The sequence below is a fragment of the Aricia agestis genome, chromosome 4 (assembly GCF_905147365.1).
Source record: "Aricia agestis chromosome 4, ilAriAges1.1, whole genome shotgun sequence".
Lineage (NCBI taxonomy): Eukaryota > Metazoa > Arthropoda > Insecta > Lepidoptera > Lycaenidae > Aricia > Aricia agestis.
Genome location: NC_056409.1, coordinates 4694725 through 4718662, shown reverse-complemented (window position 1 = coordinate 4718662; position 23938 = coordinate 4694725). Strand labels below are relative to the sequence as shown.

Sequence of the window (23938 nt, the reverse complement as noted above, 5' to 3'; positions counted from 1 at the left end):
TAATTAATTGTTAATTGCACCTTAGCAATAATTAAATTAATCGTAATTGCTAAAAAATATGATTGCTAATATATAATATATCGTGCGCAGCAATAGTATGCGATCATGAAAAATAATTCACGTTCACGCTGTTTCGCACCGCGGCACTGACTGTTAATTAATAATCATGAATTGCTATTTTTCACTCGATGCGAGCAGTGCGATGCGAACCGTGAATTAATGGTGTTGCGTTTTTAGAAAATAGCAAAGCAATAGCACGTAACATGCTAAGCTATCATAGCATGTTAATGAAATTAATAGAAAATAGCATTTATTCCCATTACTAGTTTGACGTAACGCGACCAAATTACTTAGGTCTGTGAACTGCCTATGAATCAATTTTTCTGATAGTACATAATATAACACCTAATTTCATTTTCTTTAAGTATAGTTACTGAAAGTGTTACCTGTTCATCAAACGGGCTGAGTATGGACAGGCTCTTGTCCCCGCTGTGCGTGGAGCTGGTGGTGTTGCTGCGGCGGCGCACCTCGTCCTCGCCATTCCTCTCCACCTCCGTGGGGGAGGAGTCGTACACGGACTTGAGCTTCCTCAGGGTCTTGGGGCGCTCCGCCGGCACCGGCCGCAGACCGATACCGTCCAGGGTCGTCGTCGAGCCTTTGAACAGGCCTGGGGACAAACAAATACATTGTTGAGCATGGTCATTGAGCATTTATTTAGGTGTCTGAAGAATGTATTCTGATGGTACCAGTACTCCGTCTATTATTATTGGATATAATATGTGAACTATTCAATCTAGTCTGATTTTTTAAAACTACCAAGCAAGCAAGAATACTGCTGTATTCTCATGAAATCGACGGTAAACGTTCTGTTATTGGTCCAGAAGTAGACGTATGTATAAATTATTTTGCTGTTTGATAGGAAGCAAGCTGGATCGAACGACAGCCGAAGAATTTAATGATGCATTACAATAGAAGAATCGGCGCAATATAGGTATTATTAAGTGGATTTGCAATATTTTTGTATAATAATAACTATTGTATCACTCTTTGGACCATAATAATTGTGATTTTATCTCATCGATGTTTATACACATGACAGCACGGTTGCGTAATACTTACTAACTTCATTGTTTTACGGAGTAAGTGTAATTTATAGCGACAACCAATTATCATAGTCTCATAGACAACCTTATCGGTAACCCAGCCTTGGCATCGATGCTCATTGCTTTGCAGGTTTCACTTTCATAGACTAGAAAAAAGTAGAGCTCGTTTTTCTAAGCGCAGTGGAACAATAATTTATTCTAATACAATTTACTTTTACTATCGATATATCTTTTTAACGATAGAAGTCATCATCCAAAGATAACATAATATAGGGGCTCAAAAAATAAACAGCCTAACATCAATACAGCCAGGTGATTGTACATAATTAGTTGTCAGTTCCTTTTCATCTAAATAAAAACAAAGCTCAGGATGTGCATTGTGCGAATATAATGGTACCAATTTAAATGTCACGAATTAACCACACTATAAATAGAATATACATTATACAATGCTACATTAATTTGGTTGACTTACATTTCTTTGTTTATATTGAATCGGTAGGTAGGTACTCCATAATATTATTATACAGGGTATAACAAAGCTAAGTGACAATGCTTTAGGGTGTGTATGTGTTCCTTGTAGAGAATTCACTGTGAAAGTAGCAGCGCTGGAAATCATTTTTTTTTTACTTTTGTATGGGGAAACTCGTGAGTTGTGACGCTGGGGAGCTTGCTCATACAAAAGTGAAAAAAAGGTATTTCAGGGCTGCTATTTTCACAGTGAATTTTCAAAGGAACACATACACACCCTAAAGTATTATCACTTAGTTTTTTACACCCTGTATAATTATGGTAGTAATGGCACAATAGACATATCATTCTGTCTACTCTGGTAATGGTATCATAAAGTCAACCTCGTTATGCAGGTGCATAATGTCAACTCTGTAATAACATCAATTTATTGTGATTTATTAGACAAGCACTAAGCGCATGCCTAGCAATTCAGGCCAATGTATGTCTTTGCCTGGCGTTATTACTAAATGATTGCAGGCCAATTGATGCTGGAATCCGCACGGGACTGAAACGACCGTAAATATACAGGGTGTAACAAAAATAAGTGATAATACTTTAGGGTGTGTATATGTTCCTTGTAGAGAGTTCACTGTGAAAGTAGCAGCGCTGAAAGACCAAATTTTTTTTTCACTTTTGTATGGGGAAACTCGTGACGCTCGGGCCCTTGCCCATACAAAAGTGAAAAAAAAAATCGTCTTTCAGAGCTGCTACTTTCACAGTGAACTCTCTACAATTAACACGTACACACCCTAAAGTATTATCACTTATTTTTGTAACACACTGTAGACGGTATGTTGGTAAATACAGTAACATCTGTCACATACAGAGACGAATATTAATAATTACTGTTATTAAATAAGGATTATGACATAAACTCTATGACTTTGATATAAGCTCTATACATTTTCTGATGAAAGTTTAATCATCTGTAAATGTCTCTGAGTGCGTCACTAGTTAGGTATAATAAGCTGCAGTGCTTATAGAGGATGTTAAAATATTTGGGGATGATCAATTAACTATAATTATGCAAAGATAAGAAGTAGACCACGTGAAGGATCATAGGCCATCGATTTTAATATTTTTTTATTTATAATGGCATGTAAAGATCGAAGATTGGAGGCCCAATCCCCTATCCTCCCCTATTCCCTTCCCTACCCTCCCTCCCTTATTACCCTATTCCCTCATTAAAGGCCGGCAATGCACCTGCAGCTCTTCTGATGCTGCGACGGAAGTTGCTTTCTATCAGGTGACCCGTTTGCAAGTTTGCCCCCTTATTTCATTAAAAAAAAAAGATGAAGATGAGAATGGATTGTAGAGATGTTTTTTTCATAAGGCTTTTCCAACGCATCAAACAGATAATAGACAATGCGCTAGGCTTAGCTATTTCTAGCTTAAGGGTCTTTATAAATAAGGGGTATGTTTTGTACTCGACGGTTTTTGTATTTTTGATTTTATATTTCCTATTCTTTCATACTGAATATCGTTACTTCCCATCGTACTAATTAATCGTGTTATTAAATATTGTTAATCGTGCATCCTGTACAGTCGTAGATACTTTTATTACTCTACTTTTGAATCCTATTCCTATAGCCATAAGGTCGATATTGACCAGTTGAACACATTAGCATTAGATAACAGATTTTACAAATTATAATCACTAAAACAATGTACCCATGGAATAACTTATGGTAATTTAGTATTGTGTGGAGGTACGGCCGTGACGCCGGATTTGTCATTATCTCGTGTAACTAAAAAGGTTGCATGACATAATATTACATGGTGGCTATGTGACTACTAAATAGTTATAATCGAAACAAAATATAACAAAAAAAGAGCGTTCTAACGCAATATTCTGATAGTTATTAGTTTTATACGTGGGAGAGCCATGCTTCGGCACGAATGGGCCGGCTCGACCGGAGAAATACCACGTTCTCACAGAAAACCGGCGTGAAACAGCGCTTGCACTGTGTTTCGCCGAGTGAGTGAGTGTACCGGAGGCCCAATCCCCTACCCTTTTCCCTTCCCTACCCTCCCCTATTACCCGATTCCCTCTTAAAAGGCCGGCAACGCACCTGCAGCTCTTCTGATGCTGCGAGTGTCCATGGGCGACTGAAGTTGCTTTCCATCAGGTGACCCGTTTGCTCGTTTGCCCCCTTATTTCATAAAAAAAAAAAGTTATAATTGGTGGTGGATTCCCATACATTTCTGCTCGTCCTCCTTTTTCGTTTACTTTTGCAAAAGACAACAAAGATACAGGATAACCAATGGCATCTATAAAAACGTAATGCTCATTTTCACCAATTGCTTCTTTACTCAAATGTTTCGCCTAAGCCGTAAAGCCCTAACACTCAAAAGCTAAAGTGATACATTTTGGTGATAATATCTTATGGGAAGGGGAAGGTGTTAAGTGTAGTGGGTATCCTGCATGACGGCATTTAACTTTAGGAAGCGATTAGGGATGTCTTTAAGTAAGTATACCAATCCAATATGTTGTATTTTAGATATTTAGATTGGATACTTAATACTTATCGTTAACTCAAAATCTCTATCATTAAATTATCTTACAAAATATGTAAAGAGAAAGCAGTAGGATGTATATTGTATATTGTATAGCTACTATAGTTTGTGAAACAATGGAGCATTGTGGTCGAGGCATATTGCTTTGGTTGTCGATGCACCGATAACAGCTGATACAATCAACCTGCAAGACTTAATAACCGTAGGATCCGCATTACAAGCACGTATGCAGCTACATTTAAAGTTAACAATATTCTATGGCCTGGTTACAGAGCACACAAATTTTTATTATTGACCTACCGCGCTACCTGACTCTTCTATTACCAATACAAGCTGCAGAAACGAGAAAGAAAATCGTTCACGAGTGATAGAGGCAAGGATGAAAAACGAATATCCGAATTTTCACGTGTTTAGAGATCGTAATGTACTGTACGTAAATGTTTTTAAATAGAATGGTACGTTGTTTGATTTTAGAAAATATAACATTAAAAACGTAGAGGCCCTTCTCATGGTAAATTATAATGTTCTCGTGTTTATTTGTTATTCGTAGTTCTCGTGGGACTATTACTTTTATCTGTATATGAACGAAGCTGCCTTCAATATCGAGCATAGTAACAATAACACAAATTACACAGCCGAAAATATAACCTCCTCCTTTTTGGAAGTCGGTTAAAAATCGCACTCTTAAATGATAATAATCATCATCTCTGTCAAATAAATCATTCATATCATGTATATTATTATAGACTTTACTGTGCCTAAATCTTAAGCGTGTGTTATTGTAATATTCATTTAATAATTAAACAGTAGGTAATCTTTGCTGGTGGTAAATGATAAAAATTATCGACCTAAAGTAAACCGTACAAAATATACAACGATACCAAGATATTCTTATCATTTTGTAAATGTGATATGAATCAAGCCGTCTATATTTAAGTATTGAATCAATACGACCAAGGCCAAGTCAGTGAGATGCCGTTTATCGTCTAATCAGATAGACACTATCTGATTCTCAACGATATTTTTAAAAACATTTAACACAAAAACATAGGCAGTGCATTTCAAACGATTAAGAAACGACTTTGAACGAAGTAACTTTAAAACGGTCACATTGACCTATCCATACTAATATTATAAATGTGAAAGTGTATCTGCCTGTCTGTTACCTCTTCACATTAAAACCGCTGAACCGATTTGGCTGAAATTGGGTATGAAGATACTTTTATCCCAGAAAAATTTACGATTCCCCCGCGATAAATGAATTTTGGCATAACAGAGTTGCAGGCGTCATACAGTCAATAATAAACCAATACAAGCTGTAACGAACACGTATCTATAGATGACCACTATGACAGTAATCATGGTTGTTCATCATGACCAGCATGGAAAGTGGCCTCCATAATAATATTACGATGTATATATATCAATGGCATTTTTTTTTAAAAGGCAGGTCGCTGTAGCTCCTGACGTCACTGCGACCCATAAGGATCTTTTGTGACTCCTTCGCACTAGAGTGTCGTCCCCAACCCAATACTGCTCATAAATTGAACGATATAGTTAGGGTTGGTGCCACGAATTTCCTCTGTGGATGAGTATTCGTGGCGACCAAGGTCTGCTGCTCTGCAGTAGAGCAGGACAGTCGAGGAGAAGGTGAACTGAATAGGTGTCTCATCCTCCTCCTTACAGAATCTGCAAGTCGTTATGCTACAAATACCCATTCTGTTTAGGTGTTTGTTGAGCCCGCAGTGCCCAGTTAGGCTTCTTGTAAGGATTCTTAATTGGTTCCTACCCAAGGTGAGCACTAATTCTAAGCAATGTCATAACTTTCCGACTGTTTAAATAACTATACAATGAAGTTCCAAGTCTTAAAGAATCGGACATTGGGACCAAAGTGGTAGGTGTCATTACCGTTTCTCTACCCAAATTGTCCGCAAAAAACTTAAATGACTCACGTATAAAGAATGAAGGTTACAAACAGCATTTGATACAAACGAGAAATAGTTTTGCAATACCAAAATGAAATAGGAATACATATTACACTACAACTATTATAAAATTGTAACAAACTTTAATACAAAAAAGTGCAAAGAATTAAAATAAATTTAGGTTTAGACTAGTAAAGTTTAAGTTTAGCTAGTCTAATCCTACTAATTAATGCTCAAATAAGAGAAGTTGAATAAGCAAGTCCCTATTTAGGCAACACAGAATATACTCGTAGTGAACTTACTAATATATCACCTTTAATATTACGTATTCACATGAAACTTTTAGAACTTTAATTTATCACTAATTAATAATTATGTAGCAAAATATATAGACTTACAGGATCCCATCTGTATGACTAGCATCAAGTATTCCAAAAGTAACCGTCATGTCACAACTTGTTCACATACGTAACACTGCACTGTATTTCTGACAAATTTTGAAAGAATTTCTTTTTTTGACAGCACTATTTTAAAACTACTTCGGCACAGACTCGATCAGCGTTTATGAACACTGTTTGCATTTCGCAATATAGTCATTTTAATTCTAGACGCAGCGTCGCTCGTCGCGACTTCCGACCAACTGTCGCTGCAAGTTGATAAGAAGTATCGACCACTTTATTAATCGCCATCAATTCGAACAATTGGTGACGACGATTGAGACAAAGTCGCTGTCAAGGTGAATCTGATTTTTGATAACGAATCTTATCAAAATACCGTTTATATTGTTTATTGTCTGTTCAACTTGTTGGTTAATTTTTATCTTTTAAAAATGAATGAAATTATAAGCAGAATATTGCAAAAAACTAACAAATATACACGTAGTATTTATAAATATACTACTTATAGTATGTAATATATATAATAATGTAAGTAATGTAAAATGTAAATATACTAGTAATATTTTATTCGGTATAAGTACCTAAGTTAGACTTGGCAATACAGCAGGCAATACATTATGTAGTTCTCAAGTATTTTGTTATCTAACGAGAAAAAGAAAACTATAAACTTTCCGAAGTTTAAAGTTTAAAGAATTTGTTCAAACAAAAAGTTTTCGTCACATTATTTGGTAACAAATGTACGATGTAGTAATATAATATTATTTCTTTCTCTATTTGTGAAAACAATTAACAACAAAACATTTGGGTCAAGTTCTATAAAGTTAATTAAAAAAGCCAACACCTAACAGTTCTCGTTAAGACCCGTCCCATTTTAATTTAGTCATATGAAATATGGGCGCAGCAATGCAGACATACATAATAGAAATTACTACATATACTCATAACTGTTACAGGTCATTAATGTACGCTAGAAACAAAGTAGGACCTTAAATATATCCTTGCGGGACTCCCATAGATTTTGTTTTGCTAGACCAAACAATAAAGCTACCTAGGCATGCTTTTCCAATGCTTTCTATATAAATATTTATCACATGTAAAAGTATTTTGAACACGATTTGATATCAAATCGGTAAGTAATAAATTGAATTAAACATTAATTTAAATTAACATAAACGATAATATTTATGAAAATTTTATAGAAAATCGACTCAAGCTGTTTAATATATTGCCTTTATCGGAACTTCTATGATCTTAGCATAATAGCCACTTTACCATGTTAAGCACTTACTATAGATACCGTAATTTGTTTTACTGCAGACATTTGCTGTAAAATATTTCGTAAAGATTATGAAAATGTAAAGACGTTTTAAGAAATATGTTTACTTCGAGGTCGACGGTTCAAAAGTTATCAAATTTATGTAATAGGTAAACAAGAAATTGTGTTGTATAATAAAATTGATTAAGTCAAGGATAATATAACTTTAGATATATTGCGGTTGTCAAATGTACAAGTTTTACCAATGAAAAATCTAAAATATTACTATTTATTACATGAAACTGATGATATAATGATGATATAATTCAATAGTTTTAATATTTTACCTTACAATGTTTAAAATTAAATATAATCGTAGCAACGTGAGATCGTTTCAAAAAATACGAAATTAAATGCAATAAGGGGGCACTCGAAGGACTAAGGTGAGTTCTAAAATGACAGAGAAGGTTTCTGAATCTTGGGTGATGAACAGAAAGCAACTTGTCAATACATACTGAATTTTAGTATAATAACCACACTACATTTTCTAATAACCACCTATTTACATCTAAAATTAGTTTGTCTAATCAAACAAGCTCTCTATCTAGCGAGACATGTGTTCTGAAGGTCAGCGGTGCAGATCAAACTCCTGGAATAGAACATGGGAACGATAAAGTAGGAAGACTAGACGCTTTTATACGGGTTCCATCATTAGATGTAAGACATTGGATACTTTTAATTTGCGTCTAGACAGTTCAATATTAGATCAGATGTATCTGTTTGAAGACTAACGCAATTAATTGTTTGAATACATAGGCAAATCCGGATACATATTCACGTTATCAAAATACTTACAGACTTAAGTAACATTTTTAAAGTAACTTAATCAATTTGAACAATAACTACATCAATTAAGTCTCTTTCTAGATGGAGATCCAATTATATTGCTTTAACATGGCTATAACAACGCCATTACCTAAGCCCGCAAGTATAAAACAAAATTGTTTACAATGCAGCAATAATGTAACCACACGATACACCATACTCTTCGCTTACCACCGTAACACAATACTAACTGTAAAAGACATTTTGTTTATAAAAAATGGGATGCACTCAACTTTTAACTTTAACATGATGTGGTAAAGTTCAGAGTCACTTTTCAACGTCACGGTAACCCAATAGTTCCCGCGGTTTTTTGAAGTTTTTTGTCCCGGCACATCTTGATACAGTAAGCTATTTATAAAATGTATTTTCGTAACTATCGTTTGATCCACGCCTTTTGTGTTACTTCTTGAATCTTGATGCACATTTTACGTTACCTCACTTGTCAATAAATGAGGGCACAACCTCAAGTGATTTTGATGATGAAATTAAAAGTTTTGAAAATATAAACAAAATTAGTGAGGAAAAACAGACAACAATAATTAATGTTTGGAAAGATAATTTTCAAAGAAATTGTAAAATTCTGCACTATCCGGAAATTGAAAAGAGATGCACTAAATTAACGCCTATAAATCTATGAAGGCAATTTTAATATATATTAATAATCATTTCTCAACAGGAAGAGTACGACCATTGCATATCATATCAAGCATCTTAGGGAGCATACCCATACTACGTGACCTACTTTGTAAGATTTTTTGACGCAATATTTAATATACCTGTCGAACAAAGTTCTCTCCCGATGCGTACAAACTACGAAAGAGTGACGTCATACTTTCGTAGTACTTTGTATGGAGCGTTTCGGGCAGGTCTTTTTATGAGATATTTGAATTGTCATAACTTGGTGAATTTTTAAGCTATTACAGTCATTCTTTCAGCGATGTTTATATTTTTTAAGTGTCTTTCAATTACCGATAAGAAAAAAAAATAGTCACCATGCCTATTTTTAAATCCTACTAATATTATAAAGGCGAAATTTTGTTTGGATGTATGGCTGTTTGTTACTCTTTCACGCAAAAACTACTGAACGGATATTAATGAAACTTTACAATAATATAGCTTATACATCAGAATAACACATAAGCTACAATTTTAACCGACTTTCAAAATGGGGGAGGTGTTATGTTCGTTTTCTTATATTCAACGATTACTCCGCCGTTTGTTAACCAATTTTCAAAAATTTTTTTAGGTATATAGGGTATCATCCCAATTTGGTATTATATTCACAAAAGTGGTGATCTGATAAAGGATCCATAAGTAATCGAGGGAACTCCTCAAAACTTATAGGGAAACATGTGGTGACTTCGGTTTCGTGAGAAGTATTCTAAGCATATGCTACCAACAAGTAAGATTTTGCACCGAGATATACTTGGTATACCGTGGTTCGGAAGGTGCTGAGAGAACTCCTGATTCTTTATAGATACAAGTTTGGGAGTTTCGGCGTTGTTTTAAGAACAGAAAGCATATGCTTCTATGCAAATTACATTCATCATCATCATCATCACTACCATATTATACCATTTCATAGTCTTTAAGATCGAGATTCGAGTTTGTTAAGCGATAATTAAAAAAAATCTATACCTACCTAATATTATAAACCTGAAGAGTATGTTGGTTGAACGCGTCAATCTCAGGAACTACAGGTCCGATTTAAAAACTTATCTCAGTGTTAGATAGACCATTTATCGAGTAAGACTATAGGCTATATTATATTATCACGCTAAGACTAATACGACCGAAGAAACTCAGAAAAATGTGGGAAAAACGGAGGAAATATTTTTTATGGGAAAATGTACGGTTTCTGTAAAATTCCTAATATACGCGGGCGAAGCCGCGCGGGACATCTAGTATGTAATATCTTCGAAAATATTCATTAAAATCATATGCTGTAAAGGGCCATAATATATTAAATTTATAATGTATTTAAAGTATTTTGAATAAGTATTAATGCCGTATTGGTTAAAATCGCTTCGAAAATTAGCTATTATTTGTCGTTAAAAGATAATGACAAAAAACTGTTACTGTGGGATATCCATAAGAGATAGACATATACCGATGTGGATTTTTCTGTAGACCTTTTGAATGTGTACAATACTTGGTACATTATTTTGATTAATCTCGTAGGGTTCAGCCTGCGTTTGAAAAAAATGGAATTCTTTACCACATCACATTAGGAATGTTATTATACTTATAAACCTTCCTCTTTAATCACTCTATCTATTAAAGAAAACCGCATCCATATCCGTTGTGTAGTTTTAAAGATTAAAGGGAACAAAGGGACATGAGGGAAAAAAACTTTGTTTTATAATATTTAGTGATAGTCTAAAATTACAATAGAACAATCAGAGAAATTAATTTCTAGGCAGATGGCGGACCTAAGTAATTTGGTCGCGTTTAAAGTTAAACCCAATCGACAGATCACAATTAACATTGAATTGACATGATCCGACTACATAACGTTGGTCTGTCAACTACCTAGGAATCAATTTTCTCGATGGTACCTACTAGCTATTTTAGTCACGACTGTAGTTCAAATTATAATCGCACACCAAATAGTAATATATGATCACCAAACTTAAAAATGCCTTATAAGTGATAACTGTGCCTGTTTTTTTTAATGGCTGTTTGCTATAAATAACCATAATAAATGCCAGTGTCAAGTATTAAATGGCGAAAAAAATTTTTTCGTATGACGTTTCTCTCGGCGAAATTGACTACGTGACAAAACTCTAGACCCCCTCCCCCCCTAAATGGGTCACGTAGTATGGGTATGCTCCCTTGGTAAGCAAAGGCATTGTCAATGAGTCCGTTTTGGCAAGTCATCAAAATTCTTCAAGGTTTAGGAGGAAAACGGACGTGAAAATAATAATAAGTACTTCCCCGATGCATTTGTCAGTGCATAGATAACGTGTTTGCTAGAAATGGCAAATTGTTATCAACGACTTTGATAACCTTGTAGGGACTGTCGGAGATTTCACTAAGGGATTAATGTGATTTGTTACTTTACTATGATGTTGCTTAATATGAATTTTAACATTTTAAGTAGTCGTAAGCATGTTGAATTTGTATAATTATTATTGTAGGTCACTCACAAAATAGGCCAGAAATGACCACAGACCATGTTCTGATCAATAATGTAACTTATTTTTTATTTCCTTGTCCCATAATTGGCAACGGTGTAAATATAGTGTCTTGTGATAATTAATATGGGTCGAAATTTGTTCTTCAAGTCAAAGAATGGCGCAAGACTGCAACAAGTGGCGCAAAATCCACTTTACTAAGCCTTAAGATCCTGAGCCATTGGACCCCTGAGCCATCGTAGTAAATAAGTAGAGAACATATTATTATCACAAAATATTATACATATAATTGAAAAGCCAATAGTAGGTCTACCCACACATAGACCGTATACCGCCAGACAGTCTAACAAAAATTGTATACAATCATCGAAGGCAGCCGCGTGACGTTGATTCACCTCAAAAGAACATGATGACTCATACATTACTCATACACGGTAAAAACTGCTAAATATTTGATAAGTGCTCGCATTTTTATGATACGACCTTGGACGATGATTGTATGGAAGTGACTTGGAACCACATAACGAAGAATAATGGTGCATTGTCTGCATTCGCACTTGCAAATTAAATAAAAGTGTAGCAACACTGACAGGATAAATCACTTTGAAAGAGAGATAAATTATTTTCATTATGTACTATCAGAGAAGTTGATTCCTATGCAAATCGGGGACCTAAGTAGTTTGGTTGCGTTACGTCAAACCCAGCTGATAGATCACAATTAACATTGAATTGACATATTCGACCAAATATTACCGTTGGTCTGTCAATTGCATAGGAATCAACTTCCTCGATGGTACCTAAATTGTACTATTTATGCCAAACTGTTCGTCAATATTATTATTTCTATAAGCAACAAGCAATTAGTCTTTCCTCTATCTTAAGATATAATGTCAATTGTATTGTAGGTGTTATGATGTAAAAAATATTTAAAAATAAAAATGATGACACGTCTGCTAGTGCCAACAAATCAAGAATATTAATATCACTGCTACTAATGTATCTAATTTCATATTATTATGTGGTAATTAGTTATAATTATATATAACTTTATTTAAACGAGGAAGAAATGAACTATAACCAGTCAGTGAGTCTGTTCTAACTTCTAAGTTCTACTAATAAATAATAAAACGTCAATGCGATAATAGTTGACAGTAGAAAATTGAGTGCTTGGTGACTGTCATATCACGTAATTAAAAATCTGTCAGTAGTTCCAAATTCAAACTTATCAGTGAAGGATATCATTAAGACTGTCGAAGTTTTGTGACACGTTTTAATAATATTATGTATTCAATAAGGTCTTTGATTGGTTATCATCTTTAGCCAATCAATACCGCTAGTTAATAGATACAAATTACTGCCATAAACCTTCAGAAACTAAACATAAATTAATAACCTGAATAATTATAAAGTGGTATTAAAATATCTAAATATTATGCTTAATTGTAAAATCCAGTAGGTAGGAACCATTGAGATAAATATAATGTTTAATTTGTAATAAGCAAATATTATAAGCATTACGTATCAAACCCACAAGATCCACGGAGGTTCAACGACACCGCAACGAGGCTCCATTGTGCAACGTCGCACAAAAGATCATGTTTATCACTTGCTTTTATTGCACTTTGCATTTACTTAACGTCAGAAGATTGAGTGGAGTCTTTTGAATAGAAGTATGATTCAGGAATGACTGGTAGTCTGTCCAGGGGTTCAATTCTGGTTTTTTCATATCGATTCAATTAGGACAAGTAACTTGAGAATTGAAACGAGATTAGAGATACTAGAATTCGGTACCAGACAAATTAAAAATATATTTATTTAGTATGGAAGCTAGTAAAGTAGCTTGGAAGCTGTCATTGGATAGTGTTAGTATGGAAGCTAGTTGATGGACTGTCATTAGATAATGAGGTAGTAAAACGATCAACAAATACAGGAACTTCATCAGGATTGGATGAAAGCCGCGATTGTAACATGTTACCTACAGAACCTTACCCTTCCTAGATAATATTGTATGCTATAACAGACGACAACGTCTTTAAAACTCGAATGAAATGAAATTAAAAATGTTTTACCTCCAAATTGGTTACCAGCTAACTCTAAGTCTTATCTACTTGGTGCCTATTATCGGGAACTAACTGAGCAAGATGAACAGGCGTAAGAAACTCGCATTATAAGAAGAAACTCGCAATATTAATGACAACATTGCCGTTCTTTATAGAAACAATTTGAAGACGAAGCCGTGACGTACCGTGTGCCAATGGGAACGAGTCAAGTCGTTGCACTGGAGCCACCTGCTAACCTTGCTCCTATGCCGCCATATACAGCCGCGGCGAGCCAACTTTTTCTATACCAATGTAAAAGGAAAAGTGTTTTTTGTAATAATCGATATCCGCACTTGAATGAGACATTCGGAAATATAAATTGGCTTTTTTTGGTACGAATAATTTAAAATCATACGAGTTTTCGGCAGTAAAAACTTGTCGCTCCTACTTGGGTTCAATTTTGGAACATGATAAGTATTATTTGGGACTGAAAGTTTAAATTAAAGTTCCAGTTACTTATATCAAGTATGTGGCTAAAATACAAATTGCTTTTGTCACTACAGGTTTCATTTTTGATAACCATGCAACGAAAATGTACCTAAACTTCACTAATTCACTATTAACAGTGTAAACTTCCAAATTCTTAAAATTTACTTTAAGATAGAATTCAGATGGCTCTCTTTCAAAGTCTATCCCAATCTCTCATTCGATTAAAATCTTTTCTAAATGAGTAGGTTTCCCATGTGTTTCCACTAGAGCACTGACAGGTGAACGTAATTTGTAATTCAAAATAAATTCGTAATGTTTTGTCAGCTTACTATTTATTTTATTTATTTTGCAATAAATGAAATAGTCCAATATCATTATCTTAATAGCCAATCAAGTTAAATTGCTTTACAACAGTTAATATCACTTATTTTAATTACTACTTCTTTTATAAGTTGTTGAGAAATATTATCCAGTAGTAGATAGTAGTATGCCCAATCGAATCATAAAATATTTTATGATATTGCTATAAAAATAAGACGTTAGGTAAAAATTGATGTCAGGCCAGTGGCCACTCAGTTTCATCAAAAATTTTGGTCGCTCTAACAACGCGAAGATAGTAAAAGGTTCTAACTTCTGTAAGAAGAAAAAAACTTCGTGCTTACGAAGATATTCGCTTTGTCCACACTGTGCCTTTTTCTGTTCGTCAAGGGCATGCGTTATAGCGCAGTCAACAGCGAATGTGAGGCATGCCAGCGACGCATGCCCTCTGACCGTATCCAAAACTTCAAAAATGACAATATTGGCGTTGCGTTCGCTGACGCATTCGATTATTGAATGCGCCAATATGAAAGTTGATGATGAAAATTGAAGATGAAAGTGCACAATGTGGACATAGCTGATTCATAGGCGGCGGGCTTACGTCATTTGGTCGGGTTATGTCAATTGAATGTTTGTTGTGATCAGTCGGATGGGTTTGACACAACGCAACCGAATTACGTAGGTCCTCCATTTGCCTATGAATCCACTTCTCTGATATTACACCTATTATATAACCGCAGTATACATAATTTGAACAAACACACAATATGTGTATTGTCTATTCAAAGCATGGCGGAAGCAGGTACTCGCTTCCGGTTTGTGCATTTGAATCTGGAACGGCATTAAATGGCGGGCTTTTACTTTGATTTATGTCTCGTTTCGGAGTCGTGGGAATGTTTTATTAGGGCAATGATGTAGTCAATCATGCCTTTTACATTTTAGTCATCACCGTATACAAGTGACACAAAGGTAACATCGAACGCTATAATGTTTTTACGGACAACATTTCGAATCTTTCAAATAATTCTACACTCTTATAAACTAAAATAAAAAATAAAAACATTTTTTTTTTTTATGAAATAAGGGGGCAAACGACCAAACGGGTCACCTGATGGAAAGCAACTTCCGTCGCCCATGGACACTCGCAGCATCAGAAGAGCTGCAGGTGCGTTGCCGGCCTTTTAAGGGGTAATAGGGGAGGGTACGGAAGGGAATAGGGGAGGGTACGGAAGGAAATAGGGGAGGGTAGGGAAAGGAAAAGGGTAGGGGATTGGGCCTCCGGTAAACTCACTCACTCGGCGAAACACAGCGGAAGCGCTGTTTCACGCCGGTTTTCTGTGAGGACGTGGTATTTCTCCGGTCGAGCCGGCCCATTCGTGCCGAAGCATGGCTCTCCCACGTCATTCCGTTTTCCAGATCTGAAGGGATGATTTGTTGCTTGTTTATTTCTCTTGCAAAGCATAAACGGGGAAGTGGCAATTATAGTACCTAAAACAAAATCTAATCTAGCTTTAAAATAAATCAAACAGCAAAATTTGATGCGGTTTTTTCAGTTAGGAATACCCTTATAACGGATTTATAAGGGCACTTAAATAATATAATATGTAATCTCTTTCTCTTGTAGCATTGTAAAAACTCTGATCTCTCCGATTTTCTATAGTTTCACTTAAGTTGATCCATATCTTCCTTGTGATCTGATGAAGCCCAAGATACGTAGAAAGTGACAAGTACTAATAATTCTCGTAACTTCTATATAAAGCACGTAACGTAAGATACGATCATGGATAGTCGCTTAAGCTTTAACCCTATCCGTAATAGCTTATCATTAACCCTTAATTCGAACCTAAATAGCGGGCTATACGTTTACTTTAAAAAATTCTAGCTCGTAAATTATTCCATACTTTAATAAGGTTTGTGTATTATACTATTAAAAAACTCGTCTAGTTTTTATAAAAAAATACTATTTTATATGTTTCAAGGAAAAATAATATAAAAAATCTAAAAGTGTTAATCAAAGTTGATCGCTTGCAGGATACGTTTTTAAATAATGTTATTTAAGATATTTATAATGGTCTTAGTTCCACTTTAGCAATTGTTATTAATTGTCAACTATCTGAATCATGCGACTGAATAATAATTTGGACAAATCTGCTTTCATATCATACCTATAATTATGCCTAAAGTACACGTTTAGCCGGTTATACATTGCCGCTTTCCCTGAAATCACACTACGAATTTCTATGTATAGCGGGTTTCACTTCGTCGAATTAAAGGTGAAGTCGGTACTATCATCCTGGACCTTATGTTAACTGCTGCAGCTGGAGCTGTTGGACTTATTGGACTTATACTTTGTCCATGGTCTTCATTATACTTAATATTTCGATATTTGGTCTCAGATTTGATTATATCTATGAGAAAATTGTTCGGCCCCTGTAGTGTTAGCTTACGTTCGTACTGGTCTATGAAAAATATTTAGTTTATTCTGGGAATTTCACATTTCTACTCACTCTAAGCTCTTACAAAAGCTTTTTTTCCTCATTGAGCTCACTCAATATAGCAATATAGCTATATCTCAATATAGCTTACTGAAAAAAAGTTTTTCTGATATTCCTAATTTTGCAAAAATTGGTAAATTGCTAGTTTGAGGCTTTTTTTTAGTTGTCAATGATTTTGTTACAAAAAATACGTGATAGGCCTTTTAAAGGCCCAAAAGTATAGCTGGACACGATAATTTACCTTTTTTTTTACAAGTAAAATTTAATTAATTGACCTTTACTGCCTAGATGAAAACTCTCACCAACCACCTTGACTAAAGCACTTTTAGTAGGCACTTAGATGGCTACTAAATTGGTTTTTGATATAATATTACATTTTTCAATGTTTATCCTATGGTTCTCTAGGTATATGACCCTATTATAAGTCATGAAACATTGTGTTAGAGCTTTCAAAGTTTCTGTCATTACTGCTCTTTTACCAACCAGCCATAAGTAAGTTATATAACTGTATTTTATTGAAATTTAAATTTTTTTACTAATCAGGACCTTGAAAGCGTCTTCTAAATGCTTTCTGAAATCAGCCAGTTGATTAATACTTTTACTCAAAGCTTCAGAAGCTTTCATTTGCGAATGCTCTTAGTAGTCAAATTTTGATTCATTTTCAAATCCTAAAAGAAAACATCCAATTTGTAGAAAACTACGTTTTAATTAAGTCTATAATGTAGCTACTACTCTCTGTGGACATTTACCACACTAAAAAGGACACTTATAATTATTTTTTGCAGAAACTTATAACTACCCCTATGTTTCATCCCCAATAAATATCACTGTTTAAGCAAATCGATATAACAATCTAAAGAAACAGCTATTATTTGTCCTAACTTAGCCTAAAAATGAATTAATTCTTCTAAATTTATTTTATTTATAAAAAAATAATTAAATGTAATGTGCTCTGAATCAGAGTTGCATAGCGGGCTATACGTATATATTGGAAGGGTGTTTTGTAGGAACCCGGCAATGTGTAATATACTATACTATCATTTTCTCGAAAATTATCAAATAGGGAATTTTTTTATATTTTTCTGTACATCTTTAGACAATAAAGGAATGGTATATGAACAAAAAAAATAAAAATCGCAAAAAAAAAATCCGTCGAATTAAGGGTTAACTTGATACAGCTTCTGCCACTTTCTAGATACACAAGAAAAAGGCATTGTTATCTTAACTTCTTAACTTCTGTATCTTTATTAACTTCTGTATCTCCCCAATTTAAGAAGGTAGAGAGCAGTGGCGAAGGCTGGTTCTTCTCAGCGGTCACGAGGGGCCTCGAGCGGCCACGGGCGGCGGTAATTACCCCCTCAAATTACTTTATGGAAAGTAACTTACCCATTTGTCCTTCTGTAGCGCAGTCCGGAATTTTGAAAACTTTTGCCACTTTTTCAGTACACTTCAAATACGAACATTATAACATTTCACTGTAACTTCATTTGCTAGGAACTGAAGTAGATATTATTATTAAGTCAATGTTTATTACGATACAGAATAATAGTGATAGTTTGTGATAGTCAATAGTACCAAGTCGGCTAACACAGGTCGAAGAAATATTAATTGATGTTTTGATCATTCTATGCAATCTATTCTCTATTAGTAAGCTTTCGTTTCGGCTTCTAAATGCTGAAACAACATGCCTCCGCCTATTAGAAATCTTAACAGTCTGGCATCATTCAGGAAACATCTCCAAAAATTTATGTTACAAGCACAAAAGGCACAGGAAAGCATTCGCCAAGATATTAGTGTGTTGTAGATGTTTTGCATTGTTATTTTATCTTTTTCCACTTTTAAACAAATTATTCTGATATTGCTGGATTTTTTTTTTTCAGCATCAGAAGAGCTGCAAGTGCGTTGCCGGCCTTTTAAGAGGGAACAGGGCAATGCAAGGATGGGAAGGGAAGGGAATAGGGGAGGGTAGGGAAGGGAATAGGGTAGGGGATTGGGCCTCCGGTAAACTCACTCACTCGGCGAAACACAGCGCAAACGCTATTTCACGCCGGTTTTCTGTGAGAACGTGGTATTTCTCCGGTCGAGCCGGCCCATTCGTGCCGAAGCATGGCTCTCCCACGTATAAAACGTTGTAGATGTTTTGCATTGTTATTTTATGTTTTTCCACTTTTAAACAAATTATTCTGATATTGTTGGATTTTTCTTTTTATTTTGTATTTTTAAAGTTAACGTTAACGCTGCAAATAAACGTTTATTCTATTCTATTCTATTATAAGTTTTTTTTTCTAGAGATGCTTAGGTATATAATCTTAGCCTTAGTATTTAATAAATGTTTGAAAATTAAAACTTTATAATGTATAATATGTATAATGTAGCTTTTAATAGAACTATAAAGTTAAAAGTGTATTTTTTACGGATGTTACAATTACTAGTAAGTACGCTATGCTTTTAAGTCTAATTCAATTTTAGACAAAAATAATATTCAAGAACACATAGGAACAATAATTTCCTCTCTAAAGTCTATGACTGTGCTACATTATATTAAAATTAGCCCGTAATTATTTTCTTTTGGCTTTAAAATTTTCCTTTAAAGATTAGGAGAACAAACGATAAAAAATTAATACAGTAAGAAACAGATATGTGTACGGAAGAATCTGCTAAACTGTTATAATATTATGGTCTGTGGTCAGCGGTTGTTCACCACAAACTAAGCAATCAATGTTATTTTACTTGTGAAATTATGTTTATGCCAACCACATAAGGATTATTTCGTACAAACTCCGAGACAAAATAAATGTGAAACTGTGCCTGGCCGACCATTCGCTTCGAATTCTACGATGTATGTGAAACTAACTAAAGGAAGAAAGTGTAATAAAATACGTACACGGTAGATAAAATATAAAGTTATTGGAAATAATTTTATGGATTTTTATAGAAAATATTTTTATTGATTGTGAATTGTGATTATATCCTACTAATATCCTACTTCCTACTTCCTACTAATATTATAAAGGCGAAAGTTTGTTTGGATGTATGGATGTGCGGATGCGTGGATGTATGGATGTGTGGATGTATGCATGTTTGTTACTCTTTCACGCAAAAACTACTGTACGAATTTTGATGAAACTTTACAATAATATAGCTTATACATCAGAATAACACATAGGCTACAATTTTAACCGACTTTCAAAATAGGGGAGGTGTTTTCTTATGTTCAACGATTACTCCGCCGTTTGTTAACCGATTTTCAAAATTTTTCTTTTGGTACATGAGGTATCATCCCAATTTGGTATTATTTTCACAAAAATGGTGATCTGATGAAGTATCCATAAGTAATCGAGGGAACTCCTCAAAATTTATAGGGAAACATGTGGTGAATTCGGTTTCGTGAGAAGTATTCTAAGCATATGCTACCAACAAGTAAGATTTTGCACCGAGGTATACCTGGTATACCGTGGTTCGGAAGGTGCTGAGAGAACTCCTGATTCTTTATAGATACAAGTTTGGGAGCTTTTGGCGTTGTTTTAAGAACGGAAAGCATATGCTGCTATGCAAGACTAATACGACCGAAGAAACTCAGGAAAATGTGGGAAAAACGGGGGAAATATTAAAAATTAAGAACTACTGGAGCGATTTTTATGGCAATATTTGGCACAGATATAGAGTAGACCAAGTGAAAGGAGTAGGGACATAAGCTATTTTTTATGGGAAAATGCACGGTTTCCGTAAAATCCCTAATTTACGCGGGCGAAGCCGCGCCGGACATCTAGTTAATTATAATAATTATGTAATATAATATTTTCAATAGCATTGTTATTGCAACAAAATTTTCGCAATAAAGTAAAAATATCGGAACCATCTCTGCGGGTAGAGTTCAAGAATAGAACGCGTTCTAAATTTAAACTGGCCGTTTAACTGAGGCGCGGTAACTTCGCTATTTCTTTTTTTGACTGTTTTCAATATAAGTAATACAGAATAGAAAAAAAAACATAGATATCTACTCTTTGTTTTTCTTTCTATGTGGATGAAAATAACAATATTTAAAGCACACGGCTTCTGTTTGTATATTTTTTTTATTAAGATACGTAGGGCCTGTTTCACCACTTCCTGATAAGTGCCGGATAGGCTATCCACCACTTAACTTGACATATAGAGTATGAAGAATATGTCAAATAAGTTGTGGATATCCTATCCGGCACTTAATCAGGAAGTGATGAAACGGGCCCTTAGTAAATGTCTTGTAAAATATATTGGTACTAGACGTTCCGCGCGGCTTCACCCGCGTAATTAGATATTTCACAGGCAAATTAGTCCACAAAATATATATAATAGCCTATGATCCTTCACGTGGTCTACTTCTTATCTGTGCCAAATAACAGAAATGTTGCTCCAGTAGTTCGTGAGATAAGCCCTTTCAAATAATTTCCCCCCGTTTTTTCCACATTTTCCTCTATTTCTTCGCTACTATTAGTCTTAGCGTTATAAAATATAGCCTATATAGCCTTCCTCGATGGGCTATCTAACACTGAAAGAATTTTTCAAATCGGACCAGTAGTTCCTGAGATTAGTGCGTAGAAACAAACTTTTCCGCTTATATTATTAATTATAGTATAGATTTGGTAACCCGCTAACCACAGCTTTAATTAATAGCATGTTAATTTACAAATAAAATTAATGATTACAGACATAACTAATGTTATTTTGTTTGTTCAAGGTCGTAGTTATCTATCAGCGTTGTTTAAAAAAGGAACGGAGCTATTTTTTTAAATCAGATAAACATCTGGCACAGACATTTGGGGCTACAAATTCTGACGATAAAATTTAAATGACTTTCAGAATGGTTTCTTAATACCAGAAATGGTTATTTTGTTGTGTGCTGCCTTGTGAGACTATTACAGAGGTTGTAGGCGACTGAATGATATAATAGAGCTAATCTGGCCTCACTTTGAATTACCTTTATTGCAAAATTACTCACTTCAGTCCTATCTTGGAATCAGAGCTACCTATTTTACCTAAATTGTACTGAGATTAAATTGTCAAATCTAATAATGGTGAATTGAAATCTTAACTACTGTGCTGCTATGTACAAAAATATGACTTAAGTTTAGTAAAGACTTTTAAAGTTTGGAGTTCGCTGAAAATTTGCTTATTTACATTGAATTATGTAATCGTAATTTGTAATCGTGGTTGTATTGTATAAGTAGGTAATTCAGAAACCATTTTACATTTTAATATAATTATGGATCAACAAGAAATGCAGAGATTCTCTCATTAACATCAAACAAATCAATCAAAATTTGAATAACATTATTAGGGTAATATATACGTGGGAGAGCCGTGCTTCGGCACGAATGGGCCGGCTCGACCGGAGAAATACCACGTTCTCACAGAAAACCGGCGTGAAACAGCGCTTGCGCTGTGTTTCGCCGAGTGAGTGAGTTTACCGGAGGCCCAATCCCCTACCCTATTCCCTTCCCTACCCTCCCCTATTCGCTTCCCTACCCTCTCCTATTCCCTTCCCTTTCCTTCCTTACCCTCCCCTATTACCCTGTTCCCTCTTAAAAGGCCGGCAATGCACTTGCAGCTCTTCTGATGCTGCGAGTGTCCATGGGCGACGGAAGTTGCTTTCCATCAGGTGACCCGTTTGCTCGTTTGCCCCCTTTATTTCATTAAAAAAAACAAGGGTAACATCAAAATAATTACGTCCCACAGTCCCACACGCATAAACTTTAAGGAATTCCCGTTAAAATAAACTGTTAAGTAATAAATTAAACTATATTTGGTGCGGGTTTAGCGCGTCGGCTACAAATATCTCCTTATCGTTGACAGGAAAGAAATTGGTTTCCTAAATGTGTTTTGGTACCGGCGCAACGTGAGCTGTGAAATGGCACACATTATGCTTATTTAGTAATAGGCTAAGAGAATGTTAATTTTAATGAGATCAAAACGGCTTCAGATAACTAATAAATTGTTGATAATTTCGCGACTGCTTTATACGGACTCTTTCCAATAATATGATAATAATCAATTAGGTACATCGTACACATTTAAAAATTATACGTCATTTCGTTATAGGGTAATATGTATATATATTATATGATCTTGATTCTATAATAAAAAACAAGTAGGTACGTAGGTGGTACACTAGTACATACTAACTACTAGTAGGTAGTTACTTAAGTCTAGACTTATAGCATAAAAAAATTGGTAAGATGCGTTCTAAAAGAGTTTAACATAATGCTTATCATGTAGGGTTACTCTACATTTCTATCCTTCAAGTTAACTGAAAATATTAAGTTGAAATCCACAATATGTATCATGGATTCTAACGCCTAGTACCTACTAGAACTACGGTGTGTATTTAATTATAGTTGACTCAATGAGAAGAAAAAAATAAAGGAAAGCTTTCTAATTTTTGTTTCAAACTGTCACATTTTTTATAAGTGGATTATATTATTTGGATAGATATAAAGACGATAATTTTATCAGGCAGACATCCGTCATAAGATAACCTACGTGGGTCGGTTTTTTGCGACAACCCGTATCGCGCAGTGTAAACAAAACAGAATATGGGACAGTAAATTTTTTGTCACACAAATAAGCAGATGTCTCCTACACCAAACATTTCATATTTCATTTCCTTTGCTGGTCATAAAAAGGAGAAATAATTTTTTATTGCATTGTAAAATATTTTTGTTGTGACACATACCTACGTCAAAAAGAAGCATATTGATTCTTGCATATTACATAATATTTCTATGTTCACTTTGGATTTGTTGGAAAAACGTTCAATTATCCTGTCCTAATTTTTTTAATGAATGAAAAATATTAGTGTCAGAGAATTTCAAAACGTACATCACTGTT

The 23938-nt window shown here is 34.6% G+C and overlaps 1 protein-coding gene across 4 annotated transcripts in view; it reads right to left on the bottom strand.

Moving 5' to 3' along the window:
* LOC121726575 (ankyrin repeat and sterile alpha motif domain-containing protein 1B-like) overlaps positions 1-23938 on the bottom strand; it is a 106264-nt gene that overhangs the window by 15059 nt on the left and 67267 nt on the right. For all 4 annotated transcript variants that reach the window (XM_042113988.1, XM_042113987.1, XM_042113989.1 and 1 more), the window contains one exon: positions 447-667. In XM_042113988.1, the coding sequence (XP_041969922.1) occupies positions 447-667 (221 nt within the window). The remainder of the gene's footprint in view (positions 1-446; positions 668-23938) is intronic.